The following is a 23,659-nucleotide window of genomic DNA, read 5'->3' as shown; positions in this document are numbered from 1 at the left end:
TTGAGGATTTGGGTTAGAATCATAGAATCCCTCCAGTACAGAAGCAGGCGACTTGGCCCATCAAACCTGCACCGATAACAATCCCATCCAGGCCCTATCCCTATAACCCCGAGGGCGGCACCGTGTTTAGCACTGCTGCCTCACAGCGCCAGGGACCCGGGTTCGATTCCCGGCTTGGGTCACTGTCTGTGTGGAGTCTGCACGTTCTCCCCGTGTCTGCGTGCGTTTCCTCCGGGTGCTCCGGTTTCCTCCCACAGTCTGAAAGACGTGCTGGTTAAGTGCATTGACCTGAACAGGCGCCGGAGTGTGGCGACTGGGGGATTTCACAATAACTTCACTGCAGTGTTAATGTAAGCTTTACTTGTGACGAATAAATCAACTTTACTTTACTTTTACCCTGCTAACCCCCCTGACACTAAGGGACAATTTAGCATGGCCAATCCCCCTAACCTGCGCGTCATTGGACACTAAGGGGCAATTTAGCATGGCCAATCCCCCTAACCTGCGCGTCTTTGGACACTAAGAGGCAATTTAGCATGGCCAATCTCCCTAATCTATACATATTTGGACACTAAGGAGTAATTTATCACAGCCAAACCACCTAACCTGCACATCTTTGGATTGTGGGAGGAAACTGGAGCACCCGGAGGAGAACGTGCAAACTCTACACAGACAGTCACCCGAGGCTGGGATTGAACCTGGGTCCCTGGCACTGAGGCAGCAGTGCTAACCACCGTGCCGCCCCCAATAGATGTAGGGCGATAGGGGAGAACACTTCTTTGAATTGAACACTACGGGATCTCAAGCCTCTGTTTAACAGCTCTCTTGTAATCGTGGTCGCACTCTGATAGTGTAGCACTCCTTCAGCACAGCCCTGAATGTGAGTGGATCCTGAACATATCACCTCTGACTCAAAGCGTGTACGTTGACAGCGCTGAACTGTAGACTTCACAGCAGGTGCCACAAGGAATGTAGTTCCTATCTTTCTGATTGTTGGGATAATATTAGTGCCAAGCCGTCCAGTCCCCTAAACGCAGTATTGTAACATTTCCCAATCACTCACATCTAATCATTATTGTCTGCTATTGCATTTGTGTGTGTTATTCCAGTCTTGGTTCACTGCCCTCAGCAATCTGCGGAGCATTTATCTACATCGGAATAAAGTGCATTTTTTTAAAGAAAAGGGCATGAAGGAATGTATGCTGTTTTGTTGAAATGTTAAGAATGTACCCTTTGAGTGTAGGTGCTGGTATATTGTCATTGAGTGGTTCTAGGGGTTGGCGCAATAACACTAAGATGAATAAGATTTGATTTGATTTATTATTGTTACATGTATTAGTATACAGTGAAAAGTATTGTTTCTTGCGCGCTATACAGACAAAGCATACTGTTCATAGAGAAGGAAAGGGTGCAGAATGTAGTGTTACAGTCATAGCCAGGGTGTAGAGAAAGATCAACTTAATGCAAGGTAGGTCCATTCAAAAGTCAGCAGGGAAGAAGCTGTTCTTGAGTCGGTTGGTACGTGACCTCAGACTTTTGTGCCTTTTTCCCGACGGAAGAAGGTGGAAGAGAGAATGTCCGGGGTGCGTGGGGTCCTTAATTTATGCTGGCTGCTTTTCCCCGAGGCAGCGGGAAGTGTAGACAGAGTCAATGGATGGGAGGCTGGTTTCGAGGGAGATAGGGTCACGGGTAACACTGAACATATCTCACAAAGAAATAGCAAATGCTGGAAAATCTCAGCGGGTCTGACAGCATCTCTGGAGAGAGAATAGAGCCAACGTTTCGAGTCTGGATGATCCTTCGTCAGAGCTCCAATGGACCTATCAGGTGCTTTCAAGGCCGTACTGACTGAGCCAATCAGGCCAGAGGGTTCTGTATGATACTGAGCCAATCAGACTGGCAAATTCCAAATGAAAATAGGCCAATCAGAGTAGTGCATCCCAAGTGAAGGTGAGCCAATCAGACTGGAATATTCGAGGTGAAAATGTGCCAATCAGACTGGAGGATTCAAGTTGAGAATGGGCCAAACTGACTGGAATATTTTAGATTTTTATTTTATTAATTCGTGGGGCATGGGCGTCGCTGGTTGCCCCAGCATTTATTGCCCATCCATAGTTGCCGTTGGAGGGGAGTTGAGAGTCAACCACATTGCTGTGGCTCTGGAGTCACATGTAGGCCAGACCGGGTAAGGACGGCAGATTTCCTTCCCCAAAGGACATTAGTGAACCAGATGGGTTTTTCCAGCAATCGACAATGGTTTCATGGTCATCAGTAGATTCTTAATTCCAGATTTTTAAAATTGAATTCAAATTCCACCATCTGCCGTGGCGGGATTCGAACCCGGGTCCCCAGAACATTAGCTAAGTTTCTAGATTGATAGTCCAGCGATAATACCACGAGGCCATGACCACCTCCAGATGAAAATGAGCCAATCATATTGGGGGATTCCAGATGAAAATGAAGCCATTCGGATTCATAGAATCATAGAAACCCTACAGTGCAGAAGGAGGCCATTCGGCCCATCGAGTCTACACCGACCACAATCCCACCCAGGCCCTACCCCCACATATTTACCCGCTAATCCCTCTAACCTACGCATTTTAGGATTCTAAGGGGCAATTTTTAACCTGGCCAATCAACCTAACCCGCACATTTTTGGACTATGGGAGGAAACCGGAGCACCCGGAGGAAACCCACGCAGACACGAGGAGAATGTGCAAACTCCACACAGACAGTGACCCGAGCCGGGAATCGAACCCGGGACCCTGGAGCTGTGAAGCAGCAGTGCTAACTACTGCGCTACCGTGCCGCCCTATTGGAAACTTCCAGGTGAAATGAGCCAATCAGATTGGAGGATTTGAATTAACAATAAGCCAATCAGACTGGACGATTTGAAGTAAAAATAAGCCAATTGGACTGGTGGATACCAGGTGAATATGAGCCAATCAGACTGGAGGATTCCAGGTTAAGTAAGCCAATCAGACTGGAGGATTCAAGGTTAAGTAAGCCAATCAGACTGGAGGATTCAAGGTTAAGTAAGCCAATCAGACTGGAGGATTCAAGGTTAAATAAGCCAATCAGACTGGAGGATTTGAAGTCAAAATAAGCCAATCAGACTGGTGGATTCCAGGTGACCGTGAGCCAATCAGACTTGAGTGTCCCAGGTGTACTGAGCACAGTTGAGTTGGGAGACGGCGTCGGGGGTTTTGGGGATTGCCTGATGCAGGGAACAGAACGGGCTGGGTAAGGGAGGAGTGTGTGCAGCTGGTGAGGAGCCTGGGATTCGCTGGACAGCTGTTCACGGCGGGGGAGGGGGGGGTGTCCCACAATCCACTGTCTCACACATTGCCCACCAGATCCTCACACTGCTTACTCAAAGTGGCGCGTACTACTGACCCTGCGCAGTCTAAATCCAGCGACCCCCGTCTATCCCCCACTCAACAGTGAAGGTTCAAATCCCCCTCAGTCCTTTTCTCTGCTTTGCTTGCTAACCGCCTCAGCTGCTGGCGTATCTTTCATACGTGGACCGAGTGGGTTTTGCAAGCGTTTTCAGATCAATTACAGCTGTACTCCCCTTTGATCTCTCTGATAATCCCCTTAATCTCCCCCTTTGTTTCCTATTTATCTTCCGCTCTTTTAGAACCTTTTTATCTGATCAAATACATTGGCCCTTTTCACCCTGCTAACATAGCAGATAAAAGTGTGCAACAGAACAGGAATTGGTCCATTAAGCCTGTTTATGTAAATGGTAGCGGGCAGGAGGAGACCATTTGGCCCATCAAGTTTTTTTTTAAAGTTTATTTATAAGTGTCACAAGTGCTTACATTAACACTGCAATGAAGTTACTGTGAAAATCCCCTCGTCGCCACACTCCGGCGCCTGTTCGGGTACACTGAGGGAGAATTTAGCACGGCCAATGCACCGAACCAGCACACCTTCCAGACTGTGGGAGGAAACCGGAGCACCCGGAGGAAACCCACGCCGACATGGGGAGAATGTGCAGACTCCGCCCAGACGGTGACCCAAGCCGGGAATCGAACCCGGGTCCCTGGCGCTGTGAGGCAGCAGCGCTAACCACTGTGCCACCGGTGAGGTGCTGTCTCTGCAGTTTGCGTTGGGCTTTTGGCTAAGATCAGGCGTCAGTATGAGCTCGTGATCTGGTGCAATCCTGTCAGCTTGGATCTTGTGAGTCTCTCTTGTGGGGACCTTGAACTGGATTCAATTGGAGTTGGTTTGTGGAACACACAAGAGGATATTTTAAGGGCTTACCCAGCCCACTCTGCACATTGGCTTTGTAACTTTAAGAATGGAGTAAAGGATGTTTTTTTAAACCCATGGAGAGAGGAATAGAGTCTATATGACTCTTGCCTTTTCTATCAGTTCATGTTTTTATTTCAGGTCTCCAACATCTGCAGTATTTTGCTTTTACTTTCGATCTGCATCGCTGGTCAGCAACTCACCAGCCGGTAGAAAAACACCTCCTTTTCTCCACCTAAACCCTGCAGGATTTTGAAAACCACCATTGAATCTCCACCAACTCCAACCTTGAATGTCCCATCAATTCCTGTTCTGTAAAGAGTTCGGATTACGCATTAGACTCCCTGCAGTGCAGAGGGAGGCCATTCCGCCCACCGAGACTGCACCGAACCTCCGAAAGAGCACTCTACCGAGACCCACTTCCCGCCGAGCCCCGTAACCCCACACATTTAGCATGGCCAATCCACCTAACCTGCTCATCTTTGGACACTAAGGGCCAATCTGGCACGGCCAATCCACCTAATCCACACATCTTTGGACTGTGGGAGGAAACCGGAGCACTCAGAGGAAACCCACGCAGACACGACAAGAATATGCAAACTCCACACAGTCATCCGCACAGATGGTTACACACAGAAACTGGCCGTTCAGTCTGTGTTATCCATAGAGCATCTCACCCAGTCCCACTCCCCTGCCTTCTCCCCGTAACTTTGAATTTTATTTATCTTCAGATAATGATCCAGTTCTCTTTTGAAAGTCTCGATTAAACCTGCCTCTGGGTGGATTGGCCATGCTAGATTGCCCCTTGGTGTCCAAAGATGTGCAGGTTAGGTTGATTGGCCATGCTAAATTGCTCCTTAGTGTCCCAAAGATGTGCAGGTTAGGTGGATTGGCCATGCTAAATTGCTCCTTAGTGTCCCAAAGATGTGCAGGTTAGGTGGATTGGCCATGTTAAATTGTCCCTTAGTGTCCAAAGATGTGCAGGATAAGTGGATTGTCAGCGCATTCCAGATCCTAACCACTTGTGTTCAATTTGCTCAGGTCTCCTTTGCTGCTGTGTGAATGATAAGGGGTCGCCAGTGACCCTGAGTGCCATACGGTCCTGGCTCTTACCCACGTCGGTGTTTCTCTTCCAGAGGATGCAGCCGGGGCCTGCTCCTTGACGGCAAGCCGGATCCACATCCCGCTGGCCCAGGGGGGCCACCATTCGGCCGCCGCCCAGGCTGTGACCCTGGAGCAGCTGAGGGAGAAGCTGGAGAGCGGGGAGCCACCCGAGAAGCGGATGGCCAGATTCGCCGAGGGGCAGCAGCGGCTGATGCAGCAGGCCCTGCAGCAGAACCTCTTCGCCATGACAGCCCACGTGCCTATGAGCATCAAAATCAACGGCAAAGGTGAGGCCCTGGATCCAGCCGCATTCCGCACTCCCCTCCCTGGCCCCTAGTGGGCGACGGTGGTGGAGTAGGGGATGTCATTGGGTTAGCAATTGGCAGAGCCAGGCTCTGGAGAAACAAGAAAATGCTGGAAAATCTCAGTGGGTCTGACAACATCTGTGGAGAGAGAATAGAGCCAACGTTTCGAGTCTGGATGACCCTTCATCAGAGCTCGAATCATTGGCTCTATTCCCTCCCCACAGATACAGTAAGAAGTCTCACAACACCAGGTTAAAGTCCAACAGGTTTATTTGGAATCACGAGCTTTCGGAGCACTGCTCCTTCATCAGGTGAGTGTCAATGTGCGTAATCTTCTTGGAGATCCTCTCCACTTCGAGCCGACGGTTTGCGCTTTCCTTCACCTGATGAAGGAGCAGTGCTCCGAAAGCTCCAGATTCCAAATAAACCTGTTGGACTTTGACCTGGTGTTGTGAGACTTCTTACTGTGCCCACCCCAGTCCAACGCCAGCATCTCCACAAATGTTGTCAGACCTGCTGAGAATTTTCCAGCATTTTCTGTTTTTGTTTCATATTCCGGCATCTGCAGTATTTTGCTTTTGTCTTACTGCTCTGGGGATACAGGTTCAAATCCCACAACAGCAGCTGGTGAGATTTAAATTCCATTTCTCATTTCAATTCAATTAATAGCTCCGGAATTCAAAGGTAATCTCAGAACGAGGCGATCAGGACAACTATCTGGTGTTGTGTGTGTGTGAGTTATGAGTGTGAGTGTGTGCGTGTGGTGGTGGAGTGTGTGTGAGAAACGAGGGAGTGGGAGAGAGAGACATGGAGAGGGGAGAGAGAGAGAGACATGGAGAGGGGAGAGAGAGAGAGACATGGAGAGGGGCGAGAGAGAGAGACGTGGAGAGGGGAGAGAGAGAGACGTGGAGAGGGGAGAGAGAGAGAGACATGGAGAGGGGAGAGAGAGAGAGACATGGAGAGGGGAGAGAGAGAGAGACGTGGAGAGGGGAGAGAGAGAGACATGGAGAGGGAAGAGAGAGCACGGGAGAGGGAGAGAGACATCTTGTGAGTGAGAGTTCAAGAAGGGGGGAGAGAGGGAAATTGGGGGTGATAGAGAAATATTGAAGGGGTGACAAAGACAACGAAAAGGGAAGAGAGAGACATTGAGAGGAGGAGGGGGAGAGAAACAGAGCAAGCAAGAGAGACATGGTGAGAAACACAGGCGGAAACAGGAGGGGGGGACAGAGGCACGGAGCACATCGAGGATAGGGAAAGGAAATATAATGGAAGGTGTGTGGTGGGGAATGAAGACTCAGAGAGTGCTCGTCAGAGACAGGGACAAAGCAGAGCGCGAGTGGGGAAGAAACGGTTACAGGAAATGGAGCGAGGGTTAGTTGAACCACAGCACACACTAACTGGGTAAATAGAGATGGTCTCCAGTAGAGATTATCAGTGAAACTTTGGGTGAATAGAACCTTCCAGACCTGGTCACAGGAAATGGGAGGGAAGGAAAGACACTGGTGAGGAAGACAAAGTCATCTTTACTAACATGCGGAATTCAGAAGATAAAGGATTTGGGCCCCTGAGATAATATTTGATACAATCTCGGTGGCAGTTAGTTGTATGATGTAGCATTAAGTGGATTAAAACAGGCAGTTATTCCGAGTCCCCTCACCAGCAAAGTGCTCACAGCCTCAGCGCTGTCCGCCTCTCGGCAAGATGGTGACAGCCAGCGACCATGGTAAGTTTCAAATCCAAGTCTTGTTTGGCTCTGGGAACCCATCCCCAATTGTCCCAGAGAGCTGGCAGAGGGCTCAATGGACAGAGTGGCCTCCTTGGGCGCAGTGCCGTTGCTATGATGAATGAGAAAATAAATACCCAGTGAGGACAGATAGCTTTCCCAGGGCGTGTGTGTTCAATTAATATATGGTAGGTCCATTCAAAGGTCTGACAGCAGCAGGGAAGAAGCTGTTCTTGAGTCGGTTGGTACGCGACCTCAGACTTTTGTATCTTTCTCCCGACGGAAGAAGGTGGGAGAGAGAATGTCCCATGTATTGGGATACAGTGAAAAGTATTGTTTCTTGCGTGCTATACAGACAAAACATACCGTTCATAGAGTACAGTGGGGAGAAGGAAAGTAGAGAGTGCAGAATGTAGTGTTACAGTCATAGCTAGGGTGCAGAGAAAGATCACCTTAATGCAAGGTAGGTCCATTCAAAGGTCTGACAGCAGCAGGGAAGAAGCTGTTCTTGAGACGGTTGGTACGTGACCTCAGACTTTTGTATCTTTTTCCCGACGGAAGAAGGTGGAATGTCCGGGGTACGTGGGGTCCTTAATTATGCTGGCTGCTTTTGCCGAGGCAGCGGGAAGTGTAGACGGAGTCAATGGATGGGAGGCTGGTTTGCGTGATGGATTGGGCTACATTCACAACCCTTTGTAGTTCCTTGCGGTCTTGGGCAGAGCAGGGGCCACACCAAGCTGTGATACATCCAGAAAGAATGCGGTGCATCTGTAAAAGTTGGTGAGAGCTGAGTGGACATGCCAAACTTCCTTAGCCCAATTTCCTTAAAATCAACATGTCCCAATATCTTTTATCTGGTTGGGTGTCAAATTTTGTTTGATAATATTCCCATGAAGTGCCTTGGGGGTGGGGGTGGGGGGGTTGGAGTTTGAGTATATTAACGTTAGAAACTTAGATGCACTCCAGCGAAGCTGTCCTCAGCTTACCTCAGCAGCCTCACTGATGGGATCAGCTAGCGAGGTGATTGAGCCAATACAGTACAGGTGGGTCACCGTGTGCATGTACAGCAATCCCTTCAGGCACATTTTCAAACCGCACCCCCCTCCTCCCCCCAAACTCTATCCCTCATGGCCCTGTAGGTTAAGCAGCCGGCATAATCAAGGACCCCACGCACCCCGAACATTCTCCCTTCCACCTTCTTCCGTCGGGAAGGTCACGTACCAACCGACTCAAGAACAGCTTCCTCCCTGCTGCCATCAGACTTTCGAATGGACCTACCTTGGGGCATCGAGTTGATCTTTCTCTACACTCAAGCTATGACTGTAACACTACATTCTGCACTCTACTTCTCTATGAATGGTATGCTTCGTCTATATAGTGCGCAAGAAACAATACTTTTCACTGTATACTAATACATGTGACAATAATAAATCAAATCAAAAGGTTTAATTCCCTCAAGTACCCCCAACCAATTTCCCTTTTGGAGATCTTTGATTGTCTCCATTGCTCACAACCCTCGTGGGTAGCGGGTTCCAGATCATTACCACGCACAATGTGCAAAAACGTTCTTTGCCACATCTCCATCCCCCCCTCTCCCACCCCTACGTCTCTTCCCCCAAAACCTTACCTCATTTGTCCCTTAACCCATCAGTTGATGGGAACGCCTTTTCTTGGTCTAGTCTATCTTTTTTTTCATTCGTTCATGGGATGTGGGCGCCGCTGGCATTTATTGTCCATCCCAAGTTGCCCCTTGAGAAGGTGGCGGTGAGCTGCCTTCTTGAACCGCTGCAGTTCCATGTGGTGTAGGTACACCCTGAGCGCTGTTAGTAAGAGAAGCCTAAATCTAAACCGGAGTGTCCGCAACAGCAGCCGGGTTAAAATTCCACTTATCTCGTTTGTACATTAGCAGACTCCTGACTCGAATTGACTCACCTGGTGGCACAGTGGTTAGCACCGCTGCCTCACAGCGCCAGGGACCCGGGTTCAATTCCCAGCTTGGGTCACTGTCTGTGCGGAGTCTGCACGTTCTCCCCGTGTCTGCGTGGGTTTCCTCCGGGTGTTCCGGTTTCCTCCCACAGTCCAAAGATGTGCAGGTTAGGTGGATTGGCCACGCTAAATTGCCCCTTAGTGTCCCAAGATGTGCAGGTTAGGTGGATTGGCCATGCTAAATTGCCCCTTAGTGTCCCAAGATGTGCAGGTTAGGTGGATTGGCCATGCTAAATTGCCCCTTAGTGTCCCAAGATGTGCAGGTTAGGTGGATTTTGATATAAAGATCCCTAATTTGTGCTCAGAATTATTCCTGAGGTGAAATATCCTTTCCTCACTTGCAGGATACTGAGAGGCCTGAATAGAGTGGACGTGAAGAGGATGTTTCCACAAGTGGGAGAGACTAGAACTGGAGGGCACAACCTCAGAGTGAAGGGACGTTTCTTTAAAACTGAGATGAGGAGGAATTTCTTCAGCCAGGGGGTGATGAATCTGTGGAACTCTTTGCCACAGAGGGCGTGGAGGCCAGGTCACTGAGTGTCTTTAAGACAGAGATAGATAGGTTCTTGATTAATAAGAGTTAATCAAGGGTTATGGGAAGGAGGCAGGAGAATGGGGATCGGAATCCTATCAGCCATGATAGGTGGAGCAGACTCGATGGGCCAAATGGCCTAATTCTATGTGTAATGGTCTTATTAGCAGGGTAAATACATGGGGTAATGGGGATAGGGTGCTCTGTCGGAGAGTTGGTGCAGCTCTGATGGCCGAATGGCCTCCTTCTGCACTGTAGGGATTACACGATTCGTTCGGCTTCTGCCTTGCAATTCTGTTGTGAAATTGGACTCGATAAACATGGTCACTGATGGGTTGGTGACCCGAAAAAAAAGACAACGTGAGAGGTTGCACAAGGCCAAAGGGGCTATGTAAATGCGTTATTTTGTTGTTGTGCAAGTCACGGAATGGGAGAATTGTGACCTTGTGATGTTATTGGACCGGGTCCAAAGGTTTTCTTTTAATTGCCTTTATTACAGCTGTAATTTAATAACCTGTTATCGGCCCAGCGGGTAGTTGGTGATGTTTGCCAGACTGACTGCGACGGGCACATCTACTGAAGGAGCACAAAGATTTCCTGAGTGATTCTCATGAGAATTAGGAGGAGGAGTCGGCCATTCAGCCCCTCGGGCCTGCTCCGCCATTCAGTAAGATGGTGCTGCTGTGACTGTGGCCTCAACCCCACCCTCCGTAACCCTCGGCCCCCTTCTCGATCAGACATCTATCTCACTCGGCCGAGAATACATCCAAACACCCACAGCTCGCAGGGGGAGAGAACTCCGCAGACCAACGGCCCTCTGAGCGAAGAAATTCCTCCTCATCTCCATCTGAACACCCCCCTTGTTTTTTAAGCTGTGTCTCTTGAAAGTGCGTTGTACGGGCATTGGCCCCACTGTTGGATTAGCGGGGTAAATACGTGGGGTAACGGGGATCGGGCCTGGGTAAGATGCTCTGTCGGGGAGTTGGTGCAGACTCGATGGGCCGAATCTTTGGACGGGACGGGAGAATTCCCCCCCATCGTTTCATCATAACTAGAAGCAGGAAATAGAAACATAGAAAAACTACGGCACAAAACAGGCCCTTCGGCCCCACAAGTTGTGCCGAACATATCCCTACCTTCTAGACCTACCTATAACCCTCCATCCTATTAAGTCCCATGTACTCATCCAGGAGTCTCTTAAAAGACCCTATTGAGTTTGCCTCCACCACCACTGACGGCAGCCGATTCCACTCAAAGGGCCATTCAGCCCTTTGAGCCTATTCTGCCATTCAATGTGATCATGACTGCTCCTTTATCTTGGGTGGCACAGTGGTTAGCACTGATTTTTATTTGATTTGATTTGTTATTGTCACCTGTATTAACATACAGTGAAAAGTATTGTTTCTTACGCGCTATACAGACAAAGCATACTGTTCATAGAGAAGGAAAGGAGAGAGCGCAGAATGTAGTGTTACAGTCATAGCTAGGGTGTAGAGAAAGATCAACTTAATGCGAGGTAAGTCCATTCATTCAAAAGTCTGGTGGGCAGCAGGGAAGAAGCTGTTCTTGAGTCGGTTGGTGCGTGACCTCAGACTTTTGTATCTTTTTCCCGACGGAAGAAGGTGGAAGAGAGAATCTCCGGGGTGCGTGGGGTCCTTGATTATGTTGGCTGCTTTGCCGAGGCAGCGGGAAGTGTAGACAGAGTCAATGGATGGGAGGCTGGTTTGCGTGATGGACTGGGCTACATTCACGTCCCTTTGTAGTCTCTGGCGGTCTTGGTCAGAGCAGGAGCCATACCAAGCTGTGATACATCCAGAAAGGATGCTTTCTGTGGTGCATCTGTAAAAGTTGGTGAGAGTCATCGCGGGCATGTGTGTTCAATTAATATATGGTAAGTCCATTCAAAAGTCTGACAGCGGCAGGGAAGAAGCTGTTCTTGAGTCGGTTGGTACGTGACCTCAGACTTTTGTATAATTTTCCCGAAGGTGGAAGGTGGAAGAGAGAATGTCCGGGGTGCGTGGGGTCCTTGATTATGCTGGCTGCTTTTCCGAGGCAGCGGGAAGTGTAGATATGGCTCCACTATGGTAGTATGGCTGGTTACGTTACCGCTGTCTTACACCGGAGAGGTTGGAAGTACTAATCTAGGGAGGATCTCTTTGACTCTCGCTGTGGCGGTTTGAGAATTTGAATTCAGCTGAGGAGTCATTTGGAAGGCAAAAAACACAACATAGCTCAGAACAAAACAGGCGCGGAATCTGTGAGATTGTTTATAAAAACCTAACTGGCTCAGACTACTGCGCATACTTCGGGTCAGCACCTTCCTGGGGGGGCACGGGCGGGGGTGGGGGGAGTGTGTCCAGTGGGTGCCGAGGGGATTCACCAGATAACCTCTTGGGGTGAGGGATTTGATTTGGGTTGGGGAAGGTGGGAGTTGTTCTCCTTGGAGCAAAAGGGGTTGAGGGATACGTTTTTTTAAAAAATTCCATCGTGGAACGTAGGCAAAGCAGAGATTGGGTTCCCATCCGGAGGTGGGCGGCACAGTGGGTTAGCACCGCTGCCTCACAGCGCCAGGGACCCGGGTTCGATTCCCGGCCTCGGGTCATTGGTCTGTGTGGAGTTTGCATGTTCTCCCCGTGTCTGCGTGGGTTTGCTCCGGTTTCCTCCCACACTCCGAAAGACGTGCTGGTTAGATTTGATTGACCATACTAAATTGACCCCTAGTGTCAGGGGAATTGGCAGGGTAAATGTGTGGAGTTACGGGGAATGGGGCCTGGGTGGGATTGTGGGCAGTGCAGACTCGATGGGCCGAATGGCCTCCTTCTGCACTGTAGGGATTCTCTGATCCCTAATTGCCCTTGAACTTTGCCAGGTGTCTCAGAGTCAACATGGAGGCCAAACTGGGTAAGAATGGCAGATGTGGAATAGAAACCCTACAGTGCAGAAAGAGGCCATTCGGCCCATCGAGCCTGCACCGACTCGCTGACCTATTCCTGTAACCCTGCGAAATTAGCATGGCTAATCCACCTAACCCGCACATCTAAAATTGTCCTTTAGTGTCCAAAGCTGTGCGGGTTAGGTGGATTGGCCATGCTAAATTGCCCCTTAGTGTCAGGGGGATTAGCTAGGGTAAATGCATGGGGTTTTGGGGATGGGGCCTGGGTGGGATTGTTGTCGGTGCTGTCTCGATGGGCTGAATGGTCTCCTTCTGCACTGTAGATTCTATGATCCTAACAGCTCCCGATGTGACTCGGAAGGTTTGGGGGGTGCGTTGGGGGGGGGGGTCAGGTTTCTGTGACGGCTGTCCCATGAAGCGCCTTGGGACGTTTTGAGGGCGGTTAAAGGCGCAACATTAATGCAAGTTGTTGTTGTGGTGTTTTTGGTGGGGGTGGGGGGGCATTCTATGACAAAGGACCCGACTCCTGAGTGACAGCCTCGAGCTGCTGCGGCTGGAGTGAGGGTTTGGTGCCACCCTGTGGTTAGTCAGGGAAGTTCATCAAACTCTCATGTATTGACCATCCCAATCAGTCAGAGTGTCTGTCCCGTTCAGAGGGGACTTTGCCAGAGGCAAGGCCATCAGTAGATCTTACTTTTCGTCTGCTGGCCAGCGTCGCGCGACGATTTGACTCACTTTCGATCGCCGTTCTTTTTCCCACGGCTGCTTCACTTGCAAAGGGCGCCATCCCCTGTTGGAAGTGAGCTGAACCAAGAACACTGAAAGGTTCAAGTTCCACTCCCTGCTTTGTGAGTGGGCAGGCAATGGGGCAGTTTGATCGCTGCCAGTCTCTCTGAGTTAACCAGGAAGAAATCAAAGCTCCCACTTTGGATTGCACTCTTTAGGGCGGCACGGTAGCACAGTGGTTAGCACTGCTGCTTCACAGCTCCAGGGTCCCGGGTTCGATTCCCGGCTTGGGTCACTGTCTGTGTGGAGTTTGCACATTCTCCTCGTGTCTGCGTGGGTTTCCTCCGGGTGCTCCGGTTTCCTCCCACAGTCCAAAGATGTGCAGGTTAGGTTGATTGGCCAGGTTAAAAATTGCCCCTTAGAGTCCTGGGATGCGTAGGTTAGAGGGATTAGCGGGTAAATATGTGGGGATAGGGCCTGGGTGGGATTGTGGTCGGTGCAGACTCAATGGGCTGAATGGCCTCCTTCTGCACTGTAGGGATTCTCTGATCCCTAATTGCCCTTGAACTTTGCCAGGTGTCTCAGAGTCAACATGGAGGCCAGACTGGGTAAGAATGGCAGATGTGGAATAGAAACCCTACAGTGCAGAAAGAGGCCATTCTGCACTGTAGGGTTTCTATGATTTCTATGATTTAATTTGATTTGATTTATCATTGTCACATGTATCGGGATAAAGTGAAAAGTATTGTTTCTTGCACGCTTTACAGACAAAGCATACCGTTCATAGAGAAGGAAAGGAGAGAGTGCAGAATGTAGTGTTACAGTCATAGCTAGGGTGCAGAGAAAGATCAACTTAATCCGAGGTAGGTCCATTCAAAAGTCTGACGGCAGCAGGGAAGAAGCTGTTCTTGAGTCGGTTGGTACGTGACCTCAGACTTTTGTATCTTTTTCCCAACGGAAGAAGGTGGAAGAGAGAATGTCCGGGGTGTGTGGGGTCCTTAATTATGCTGGCTGCTTTGCCGAGGCAGCGGGAAGTGTAGACGGAGTCAATGGATGGGAGGCTGGTTTGCGTGATGGATTGGGCTACGTTCACGACTCTTTGTAGTTCCTTGCGGTCTTGGGCAGAGCAGGAGCCATATCAAGCTGTGATACAACCCAGAAAGAATGCTTTCTATGGAGCCTCTGTAAAAATTGGTGAGAGTCGTAGTGGACATGCTGAATTTCTTTAGTGTTCTGAGAAAGTAGAGGCGTTGGTGGGGCTTTCTTAACAATAGCGTCAGCATGGGGGAGACCAGGACACGTTGTTGGTGATCTGGACACCTAAAGACCTGAAGCTCTCGACCATTTGCACTTCATCCCCTTTTGATGTAGACAGGGGCATGTTCTCCACTACACCTCCTGAAGGTGATAACTATCTCCTTTAGTTCACCAGCAGCACCTGTTGGATGCGTGTGGTGTATGTGCGGGTTTCATGCGTGTAAACATGTGCATCTATCCATGTGCATATGTTCGCGTGTACATTGAGCGAGAAGGAAGACCAAGCTCAACTGTGATGCGTGTTGCAGTCGAATAACCCGGTGATGCTGACCCTTGAAGAATGTCTGAGATGTTCCTTTACCCAGAGGCTGCTGTGATTCGACTGCAGATGATCTAAAGCTGCGTCTGTAATAGCCCTATTTCAGACACGGAATATGTAGTGTGTGGAATGGCAACATGTCCCATTGGTGCAGTGGAGATTGGTTTCAGAGGTTGGGTCAGAACAGGAGCTCCCGTACTCCAAATGGTTAATTTGTTCATGAGATTTAAGCATTGTCGGTCAGAGCAACATTTCATTTGCCCATCTCCCATCAATTCATACAACCTTTATTCATAGATTGTCCCCTTGAGAAGGTAGTGGGTGGTCCACCTCCTGGAACCATTCGGGTCCATTCGGTGTAGCTACACCCACAGTGCTGTTAGGGAGGGAGTTCCAGGATTTTGACCCAGCGACAGTGAAGGAGCGGCCGATATAGTTCCAAGAATGGATAGTTGAGTGGCTTGGAGGGCAACTTGCAGGTGGTGGTGTTTCCCCATGTGTCTGCTGCCCCTTGTCCTCCTGGACGGCAATGGTCATGAGATTGGAAGGTGCTATCGAAAGAGCCTTGGTGAGTTGTTGCAGTGTAGGTGGTACACACGGCTGCCGCCGTGCATCGTTGGTGGAGGTGGGGTGAAGGTTTAAGGTGGATTCCTTGACACTGTTACTAAACCTCCCATCCATTGACTCTGTCTACACTTCCCGCTGCCTTGGAAAAGCAGCCAGCATAAATTAAGGACCCCATGCACCCCAGACATTCTCTCTTCCACCTTCTTCTGTTGGGGAAAAAGATACAAAAATCTGAGGTCACGTACTAATTGACTCAAGAACAGCTTCTTCCCTGCTGCCATCAGACTTTTGAATGGACCTACCTCGCATTAAGTTAATCTTTCTCTACACCTTAGCTATGACTGTAACACTACATTCGGCACTTTCTCCTTTCCTTCTCTATGAACGGTATGCTTTGTATAGCGCGCAAGAAACAATACTTTTCACTGTATACTAATGCATGTGACAATAATAAGTCAAATCGAATTTTACCCAAATGAAAAGACTTCTGTTTTTGAGTCTGAAATTCCCGCAGATTAAGAATAGTGTACAGTTCCTTTCCAATTGGTCCTTTTATCTTTACACTAGCTACACTCCAGCAGGTAAGCGTTTGCGAATATTTACCATTCCACGATGGACGGCGCTCATAAAACATGGCCGCTCATAAAACATGGCCGCTCATAAAACATGGCCGCTCATGTCTCTGCTTTATCCCTCCCCCTCTCCCCCCACCCTTTCCCTCCGCTTCCCTTTCCCTTTTCCTTCTCCAGATGATCGTCAGGAGCTCGCGTTGAACTTGTCCACGAACGGAATCAGCAGCATTAATATGTCCATTGAGATTAACGGCACTCTCTACACAGGTAAGGCGCAAACGCCCTTTCAATCCGTGGGCTTCGGGTCAAAGGTCAGAGGTGATAAAGATGAACCTGACCCTAGCTAAGAAGGGACAGGCTTGGCCACCCATGCGGATCTGTGGCATTCAGTGTTCCCAACGCAACTCTCCCGTTTAGTATCTTCCCAACCCTGAAGCGCATTGTCAGAGAGTTTCCATGTTTTATACTTGACGGATTTCCCATATCTCTTGGCGGAATCCCACCTCCCCGATCCCAGATCATCCGTCCGTACTTTATATCAAGGGTGGGGGAGTGGTCAATGGTTTTGCTAGTCCCCGCGCCCAAGCATTTGTGGGTGCGCGTGCTGGGATCTCCCTGTGCACACTCTGCCCTCACGCAATTCTGCTGGTCTTTTCATTGTCCATGCCGTACCCAGGGCCCTTTTGCTTCAGAAAGCGCCCTTCAAACGGGCAAGTGTTGCTTTTATTTGAAGGAAAACAGGATCAAGCCAGAAACTTGATTTTTAAAAGTATGATTCTTACGTCAGCATTGGGGTCAGCAACAAGGAGCGAGTAGAGTAAGAACATAAGGACTAGGAGCAGGAGTAGGCCATCTGGCCCCTCGAGCCTGCTCCGCCATTCAATAAGATCATGGCTGATCTTTTTGTGGACTCGGCTCCACTTACCCACCCGCTCACCATAACCCTTAATTCCTTCACTGTTCAAAAACCTATCTATCTTTGCCTTAAATTCATCCAACTGAGTGCCGGCCAGTCGGGTGGGAATACAAAGCTCAAAGTTCATAAGACACAGGAGCAGAATTAGGCCATTCGGCCCATCAAGTCCGCTCCGCCATTCGATCATGGCTGATATGCTCCTCATCCCCATTTTCCTGCCTTCTCCCCATAACCCTTCAACCCATTACCAATTAAAAATCTGTCTAACTCCCCTTACTCACTGTCCCAGCATCCACTGCGCTTTGGGGCAGCGAATTCCACAGATTCACAACCCTTTGGGAGAAGTAGTTTCTCCTCAACTCTGTTTTAAATTTGTTACCCCTTATCCCAAGACAATGACCTCTCATCCCGGAATGTCCCACAAGAGGAAGCATCCGCTCCACGTCTACTTTATCCAGACCTTTTATCATCTTATCATCGAAGCTGATCCCTTTGCCCGTCGCTGCCAGGAAGTTCTGGCCATGCCAACCCCGTATTGGTCAATGCCCTCCTCTGACTCTCCCTGAGCCCTGGGAAAAAAATCACTGACTGAAAATAAACCCTCAATCCTGATTTACAACGCGGCCACTTTGCTGAAGTTTCTTGGCGGTTTTGCCCAGAAGGAACCATGGCCATTCTCTCCCCCGACCCGGCTGGTCAAACGCGTCGGTACCAAGTTAATAAAGCTGGTGGGTAGGCCGGATGGACACCTAGATACCGATGAGGTGCCCTGTGAAAACTGGTCACTGTTCTAACTTAAATGGCAACCAATTTGTGCCCAGCCGGCTCCCAGGGACGGCAATGTGATAATGACCAGATAACCCGGGGGTTATTTGACGTTGGTCGGTGGAAAAATATTGACCAGTTCGTACTCCAGGGTCACCCACGTGGTGGCTTGAATGTGCCATTTAGAGACATTCCATAAAATCCCTACAACTCTCTGAAAGAGCATTCCACCCAGGACCTCCATTCCGCCCTATCCTTGTAAACTGTGAATTTACCATGGCTAATCCACCCGTCTTTGGACACTAAGGGGCAATGTAGTGTGGCCAATCCACTTAATCTACGCATCTTTGGACACTTAAGAGGCAATTTAGCATGGCCAATCCACCTAACTGCACATCTTTGGACACTAAGGGGCAATTTAACATGGCCAATCCACCTAACCTGCACATCTTTGGACATTAAGGGGCAATTTAGCATGGCCAATCCACCTAACCTGCACATCTTTGGACGCTAAGGGGCAATTTAGCATGGCCAATCCACCTAACCTACACATCTTTGGACATTAAGGGGCAATTTAGCATGGCCAATCCACTTAATCTACGCATCTTTGGACACTAAGGGGCAATTTAGCATGGCCAATCCACCTAACCTACACATCTTTGGACACTAAGGGGCAATTTAGCATGGCCAATCCACCTAACCTGCACATCTTTGGACGCTAAGGGGCAATTTAGCATGGCCAATCCACCTAACCTACACATCTTTGGACACTAAGGGGCAATTTAGCATGGCCAATCCACCTAACCTACACATCTTTGGACATTAAGGGGCAATTTAGCATGGCCAATCCACTTAATCTACGCATCTTTGGACACTAAGGGGCAATTTAGCATGGCCAATCCACCTAACCTGCACATCTTTGGATACTAAGGGGCAATTTAGCATGTCCAATCCACCTAACCTGTACATCTGTGGGAGGGGACCAGAGCACCCGGAGGAAACCCATGCAGACACGGGGAGAATGTGCCGACTGCACACAGACAGTAACCCAAGGCTGGGAATGGAACCCGGGTCCCTGGCGCTGTGAGGCAGCAGTGCTAACCACTGTGCCACCGTGACCATGAACAGTGACCAGGGGTTTCGTAAAGTACCTCATTGGGACATCTTGAGGCAGTGACAGGCGCTACGTCAATGCAAGAGTCTTCTCTTTGTTCTTTCTCCCTGTCGGGTTGTTTGAAGCGGACAGGGTAAACAGAAGGCAAACCTGATTCTTTATCCCCGCACAGGAGTGCTGTTCGCTCAGAGACCGGCCGTGCACGTGATCGCGGGACCCAGCAGCACCACCTCTGGCTCGCAGAGCACCTCCAGTCCTACCTCCGTCAAGGGCCCCACCTCCGCCGAGCCCTCCACCAGCGGCTCCCCCTGATGGTGGCCCTCCGCCACCGCGTCAGCAGATGGACTTGTCCTGATTGTATTTTTCTAGAGTAAGGACAGGGAAAGGAAGAAAGCGGGGGAGAAAAAAAAAAGAAATGCAGGAAAAAAGATTACAGAAAAGGATTGCACAGATCGCTTCAACTCAAGGAACCTAGGTGACAATTCATTTTGGCCGATTTCGTACGGTGTTGCACAGGGAGAATTCAAAACCGAGTGTTGTCTTCAGGTTAAAAAGGGGGCAGAAGGTTAATAAGACCTGGATTTGCCAACGTAAATCCCTCCCCCATTTTATGTACAGTTCTTATTTTTATATATCCATTATACATTTATACATCTACATTTATAATGGGAATTGGCCCTGTGTCAGCTTGCCACTCTTGTGGTTACGCCCTCCTGCCAGTAGTGGGGCTGCGGTGCCACCATTGGTGGGAGGGCGTAATCGCAGCGTGACACTTTTACATGGATGATTCCCATTATAAAGCTGGCCACCGGCATTCATAATGGGAACAGCTGTCAGGAAGTGCATGCTAGCGCAAGATTTGTTTTTTAATATATTATAAATATGCAGCCAATTATATGTGTGATTTTAATTTGACATTACCTTCAAGTGACAGCGTCCCTTTAGTTGCCTTCTGGCAACTGTCCAAAGGTCACAAAGGAAGAGGTGCAGGGTAAGATTGTGGTTTTTTTTCACTGCAGTCCAAACAATCAGCAATTTCTCTAACAATCTAATCAGGAATAACTCCAAAATTGAGAACATTTCATCGCAATTTGATTACTCAATTTATAGAGTGACAATGAAGTACAAATGGTGAGGCCCTTGCGTTGGGGTCCTTGTGTCTATCTTTCTCTGGTCTAGGAGTCCATGGGCATCGCTTCCCTCCAGCCATGTTTGCCCAGACACTGAGTGACAGCAGATAGAATCCCTACAGTGCAGAAAGAGGCCATTCGGCCCATCGAACCTGCACTGACAACAATCCCACCCAGATCCCATCCCCGTAACCCCCGCTGTATTTACCCTGCTAATCCCCCTGAGGGGCAATTTAGCATGGCCAATCAACCTAACCCACACACCTCTGGACTGCCCCTGCGCTAGCCATCGCACCAGGACCTAATCTACCCTTTGGGTGCCAGCCTTAGCTCAGTGTGTAACTCCTTTCCTTCCTGGGCCCACAGGTTGAGGATTCAAGTTCCGTTCATCCGAGTGCCAATTCTGGGCTGACCCTCCCAGCGCCGCGCTGAGGGAGTGCTGCACTGCCGGAGGTGCCTTTGCTTGGATGGGACGTAAAACCCCGTCCGCCCTCTCGGGTGGATGCGGCAGATTCCGTGACCACCACTGCGAGGGGGTCTTCCCCCCCTCAACATCCTGGCTAATTTTTATCCCACAACCACCGTCAGATGGATAATCTGTTGACTAACTCAATGCTGGTTGTGGGATCTCCCTCTCCGCAAATTGGCTCCAATATTTCAAGGACTCCCATTGGTTGAGAATCCCTAATATATAAATCCAAGTCTTTCTTTCTCACCCAATGGGCGGGACCTTCCTCACCCTCTACCCCGTGTTTCGCAGTGGCGGGAACTGGCTTGGCGCGCCCTGGTGGTGGCATCTTACGGGGTTTCCCATCCAACGCGCCCCTCGCCGCCGTGAAAGCCGCGGTGGGGGCGCCCTGTTGGCGGGACCGTAAGACCCCCACCGGCATAAACTACAGCGAGACCTTGCCATATATGTCCACCACGGGTCACAAGAGAGCGAGTGGGAGGAGGCCACTCTGGCTGATTTCCCTTCTCCTCCCTGCTAGCCCTGGGTATTGGGCTGGTGGATGCTGGAGCTAAGAATAGTGTGTTTACTGCAGGACCTAGATTGACCATGTGGATGAGGTGGTTCCTAACCTCTGCTCAGACAAGGGAGCCAAAGATTTTGTTTTGGGGGGTGGGGGTGGGGGGCTTGGGGATGAGATTGGGGATTGTGTGTGTGCGCAGCACTCCCACGTGGGTGCTGAATGTACACAAATGAGTACACAGTGCCCGTGTACAGAGAGTGTACTGTGGGGAAGCACTAATGATACAAGCCCCTTCCCCTTGTCCTGACATGGCACTTATATTGCGGACGGGGACACAACATTTATATGAAGAAAAAATATCATGTTTTGCAGTCAGTTGGTTCGCCTTAATCATTCAGGAGGGCGGATTTCCCTCTGACCATCCAGGCCTTTGATCAAGAGACTGAGGGCAGCAATTTGATAACACAGATGTTCTGACGCTCTTTGAGGCAGATTGTCAGACAGCCAATGTTGGGAGGACTTCTGAAAGACACTTTGGGCGGAATTTTCCCATCCCTCCCGCTGCGGGAATCGTAGTGGGCGGGACACAGACCACACAAAGATCCGTTGACCTCGGATGGGATTTTCCGGTCTTGGGGCAAGCGTGGCCAGAAAGTCCCGCCCTGTGCCTCAGTTTCCGAAGACGGCTTGATTGACACGCTGGGCAAAGGCCTGAGGAAACTGTCGCCAATCGAATCCAGTACGGAAACCAAAAAAAATCCATTCCAATCAGTAAATTAAATTTCCTTCTGAGTTGAGAAGCCTCAAGTGGGTAGGCCTCTGTGAAGGGACACGTCCATTTTGTTTTGACCAACTGCGGCTGTTGGGATGAACTCTGACCTAATGTTACCTCACATCCTTCCACCCGACCTCCTTCCTCACCCCAGACACCATTTGCCTGAAGGACCCCATCAGGGGATCAGCTATGTGGACGGAGTAGAAAATGTCAAGGGAGGCATTGGATTCCAAATGAGGGTGACCCAAGTCTTGGAGTAGTCATCCATGACTACCCCACCCCCCCCTCACATCACACCCGCCCCCAAGCCCACCTGGGGGACCCTATAGACCCAATTTGACGGCGGGTTGGATTATGTGAACCCTCCAAGTTGTCAACAGAAGGGAGACCGTCACACAAAAGGGATTACTCCAATCTCCATTCGTTGGACCTGTCTAAGTCAAATGCAAGTGAGACAGTTGGTTAACGCCTGGAGAAGTGCCCATGGTTACCCACAATCTTTATGCGTGTGTGTGTGCACGTGCTTGTATCCGTGTGTGTCCGTGTGTGTGTGTGTCCGTGTGTGTGTGTGTCCGTGTGTGTGTGTGTCCGTGTGTGTGTGTGTCCGTGTGTGTGTCCGTGTGTGTGTGCATGCGTGTCCGTGTGTGTGTCCGTGTGTGTGTCCGTGTGTGTGTGTCCGTGTGTGTGTGTGTCCGTGTGTGTGTGTCCGTGTGTGTCCGTGTGTGTGTGTGTGTGTGTGTGTCCGTGTGTGTGTGTGTGTGTCCGTGTGTGTACGTGTCTGCAAGTGTGTGTGTGTTTGCATTGCCAACTCTGGCCAGATGTATTTCTGGAGGCTTTAACCACGTGACTTCCTTCTGCCAATCACAGCTCCCACTGCTGACCATTCACACAAAGCCCCGCCTTTTCGACCAATTGGAACCCAGACTGATGGCCTGATTGGTTGGTCCTTCACCATCAGTCAACAGACAGCTGTTTCCTCGCCTCTCTGGTATTTTACATAACCTACATGCTGAAGGGTTCAAAGGAAAAGGCGACATGGTGGCACAGTGGTTAGCACTGCTGCCTCACAGCGCCAGGGACCTGGGTTCGAGTCCCGGCTTGGGTCACTGTCTGTGTGGAGGCTGCATGTTCTACCCCGTGTCTGCGTGGGTTTCCTCCGGGTGCTCCGGTTTCCTCCCACAGTCCAAAAGATGTGCGGGTTAGGTCGATTGGCCATGTTAAATCGCCCCATAGTTTCAGGGGTACTAGCTAGGGTAAATGCATGGGGTTATGGGGGTAGAGCCTGGGTGGGATTGTGGTCGATGCAGACCCGATGGGCTGAATGGCCTCCTTCTGCACTGTATGATGATTCTATGAAAGGATGCAATACTTTTATATGCCAGTCCTTGATGGGAAGAGGTGTCCATTCGGAGACAACTGAATATTGGAATTCTAGCTCAGAATTCTGCAGAGAATATCTCACCCCTGAGCTCCCCCATGCCTGTCCACCATCTTCAAGGCACAAGACAGGAGTGTGATGGAATACTCACCTGGATGGGTGCAGCTCCCAAACACTCGAGAACCATCCAGGAGAAAACGACTCACCTTGTTGACACCGCAAAGACAAACATTCGCTCCCTCCATCACCGATGCACAGTAGCAGCCATGTGTACTATCTACAAGATGCACTGCAGGACACCAAGGCTCCTTAGACAGCACCTTTCAAACCCTTTTCATGAACGCAACCGTCGAGAAGGACAAAGGCAGC

General features: G+C 49.9%; 1 protein-coding gene across 2 annotated transcripts in view; it reads left to right on the top strand.

Moving 5' to 3' along the window:
* The window catches only part of LOC144480508 (AT-rich interactive domain-containing protein 3B-like), a 183,052-nt gene extending 161,858 nt beyond the window's left edge, over positions 1 to 21,194 (top strand). For both annotated transcript variants that reach the window (XM_078200006.1, XM_078200005.1), the window contains 3 exons: positions 5,394 to 5,648; positions 16,419 to 16,508; positions 19,209 to 21,194. In XM_078200006.1, coding sequence (XP_078056132.1) covers positions 5,394 to 5,648; positions 16,419 to 16,508; positions 19,209 to 19,348 — 485 coding nt within the window. In that variant the 3' untranslated portion in view covers positions 19,349 to 21,194. The remainder of the gene's footprint in view (positions 1 to 5,393; positions 5,649 to 16,418; positions 16,509 to 19,208) is intronic.
* The last annotated feature ends 2,465 nt before the right edge of the window (positions 21,195 to 23,659 follow it).

Source organism: Mustelus asterias, chromosome 29, assembly GCF_964213995.1.
Source record: "Mustelus asterias chromosome 29, sMusAst1.hap1.1, whole genome shotgun sequence".
NCBI lineage: Eukaryota > Metazoa > Chordata > Chondrichthyes > Carcharhiniformes > Triakidae > Mustelus > Mustelus asterias.
The sequence above is the reverse complement of the archived record's forward strand: the minus strand, read 5'-3'. Positions and strand labels throughout refer to the sequence as shown.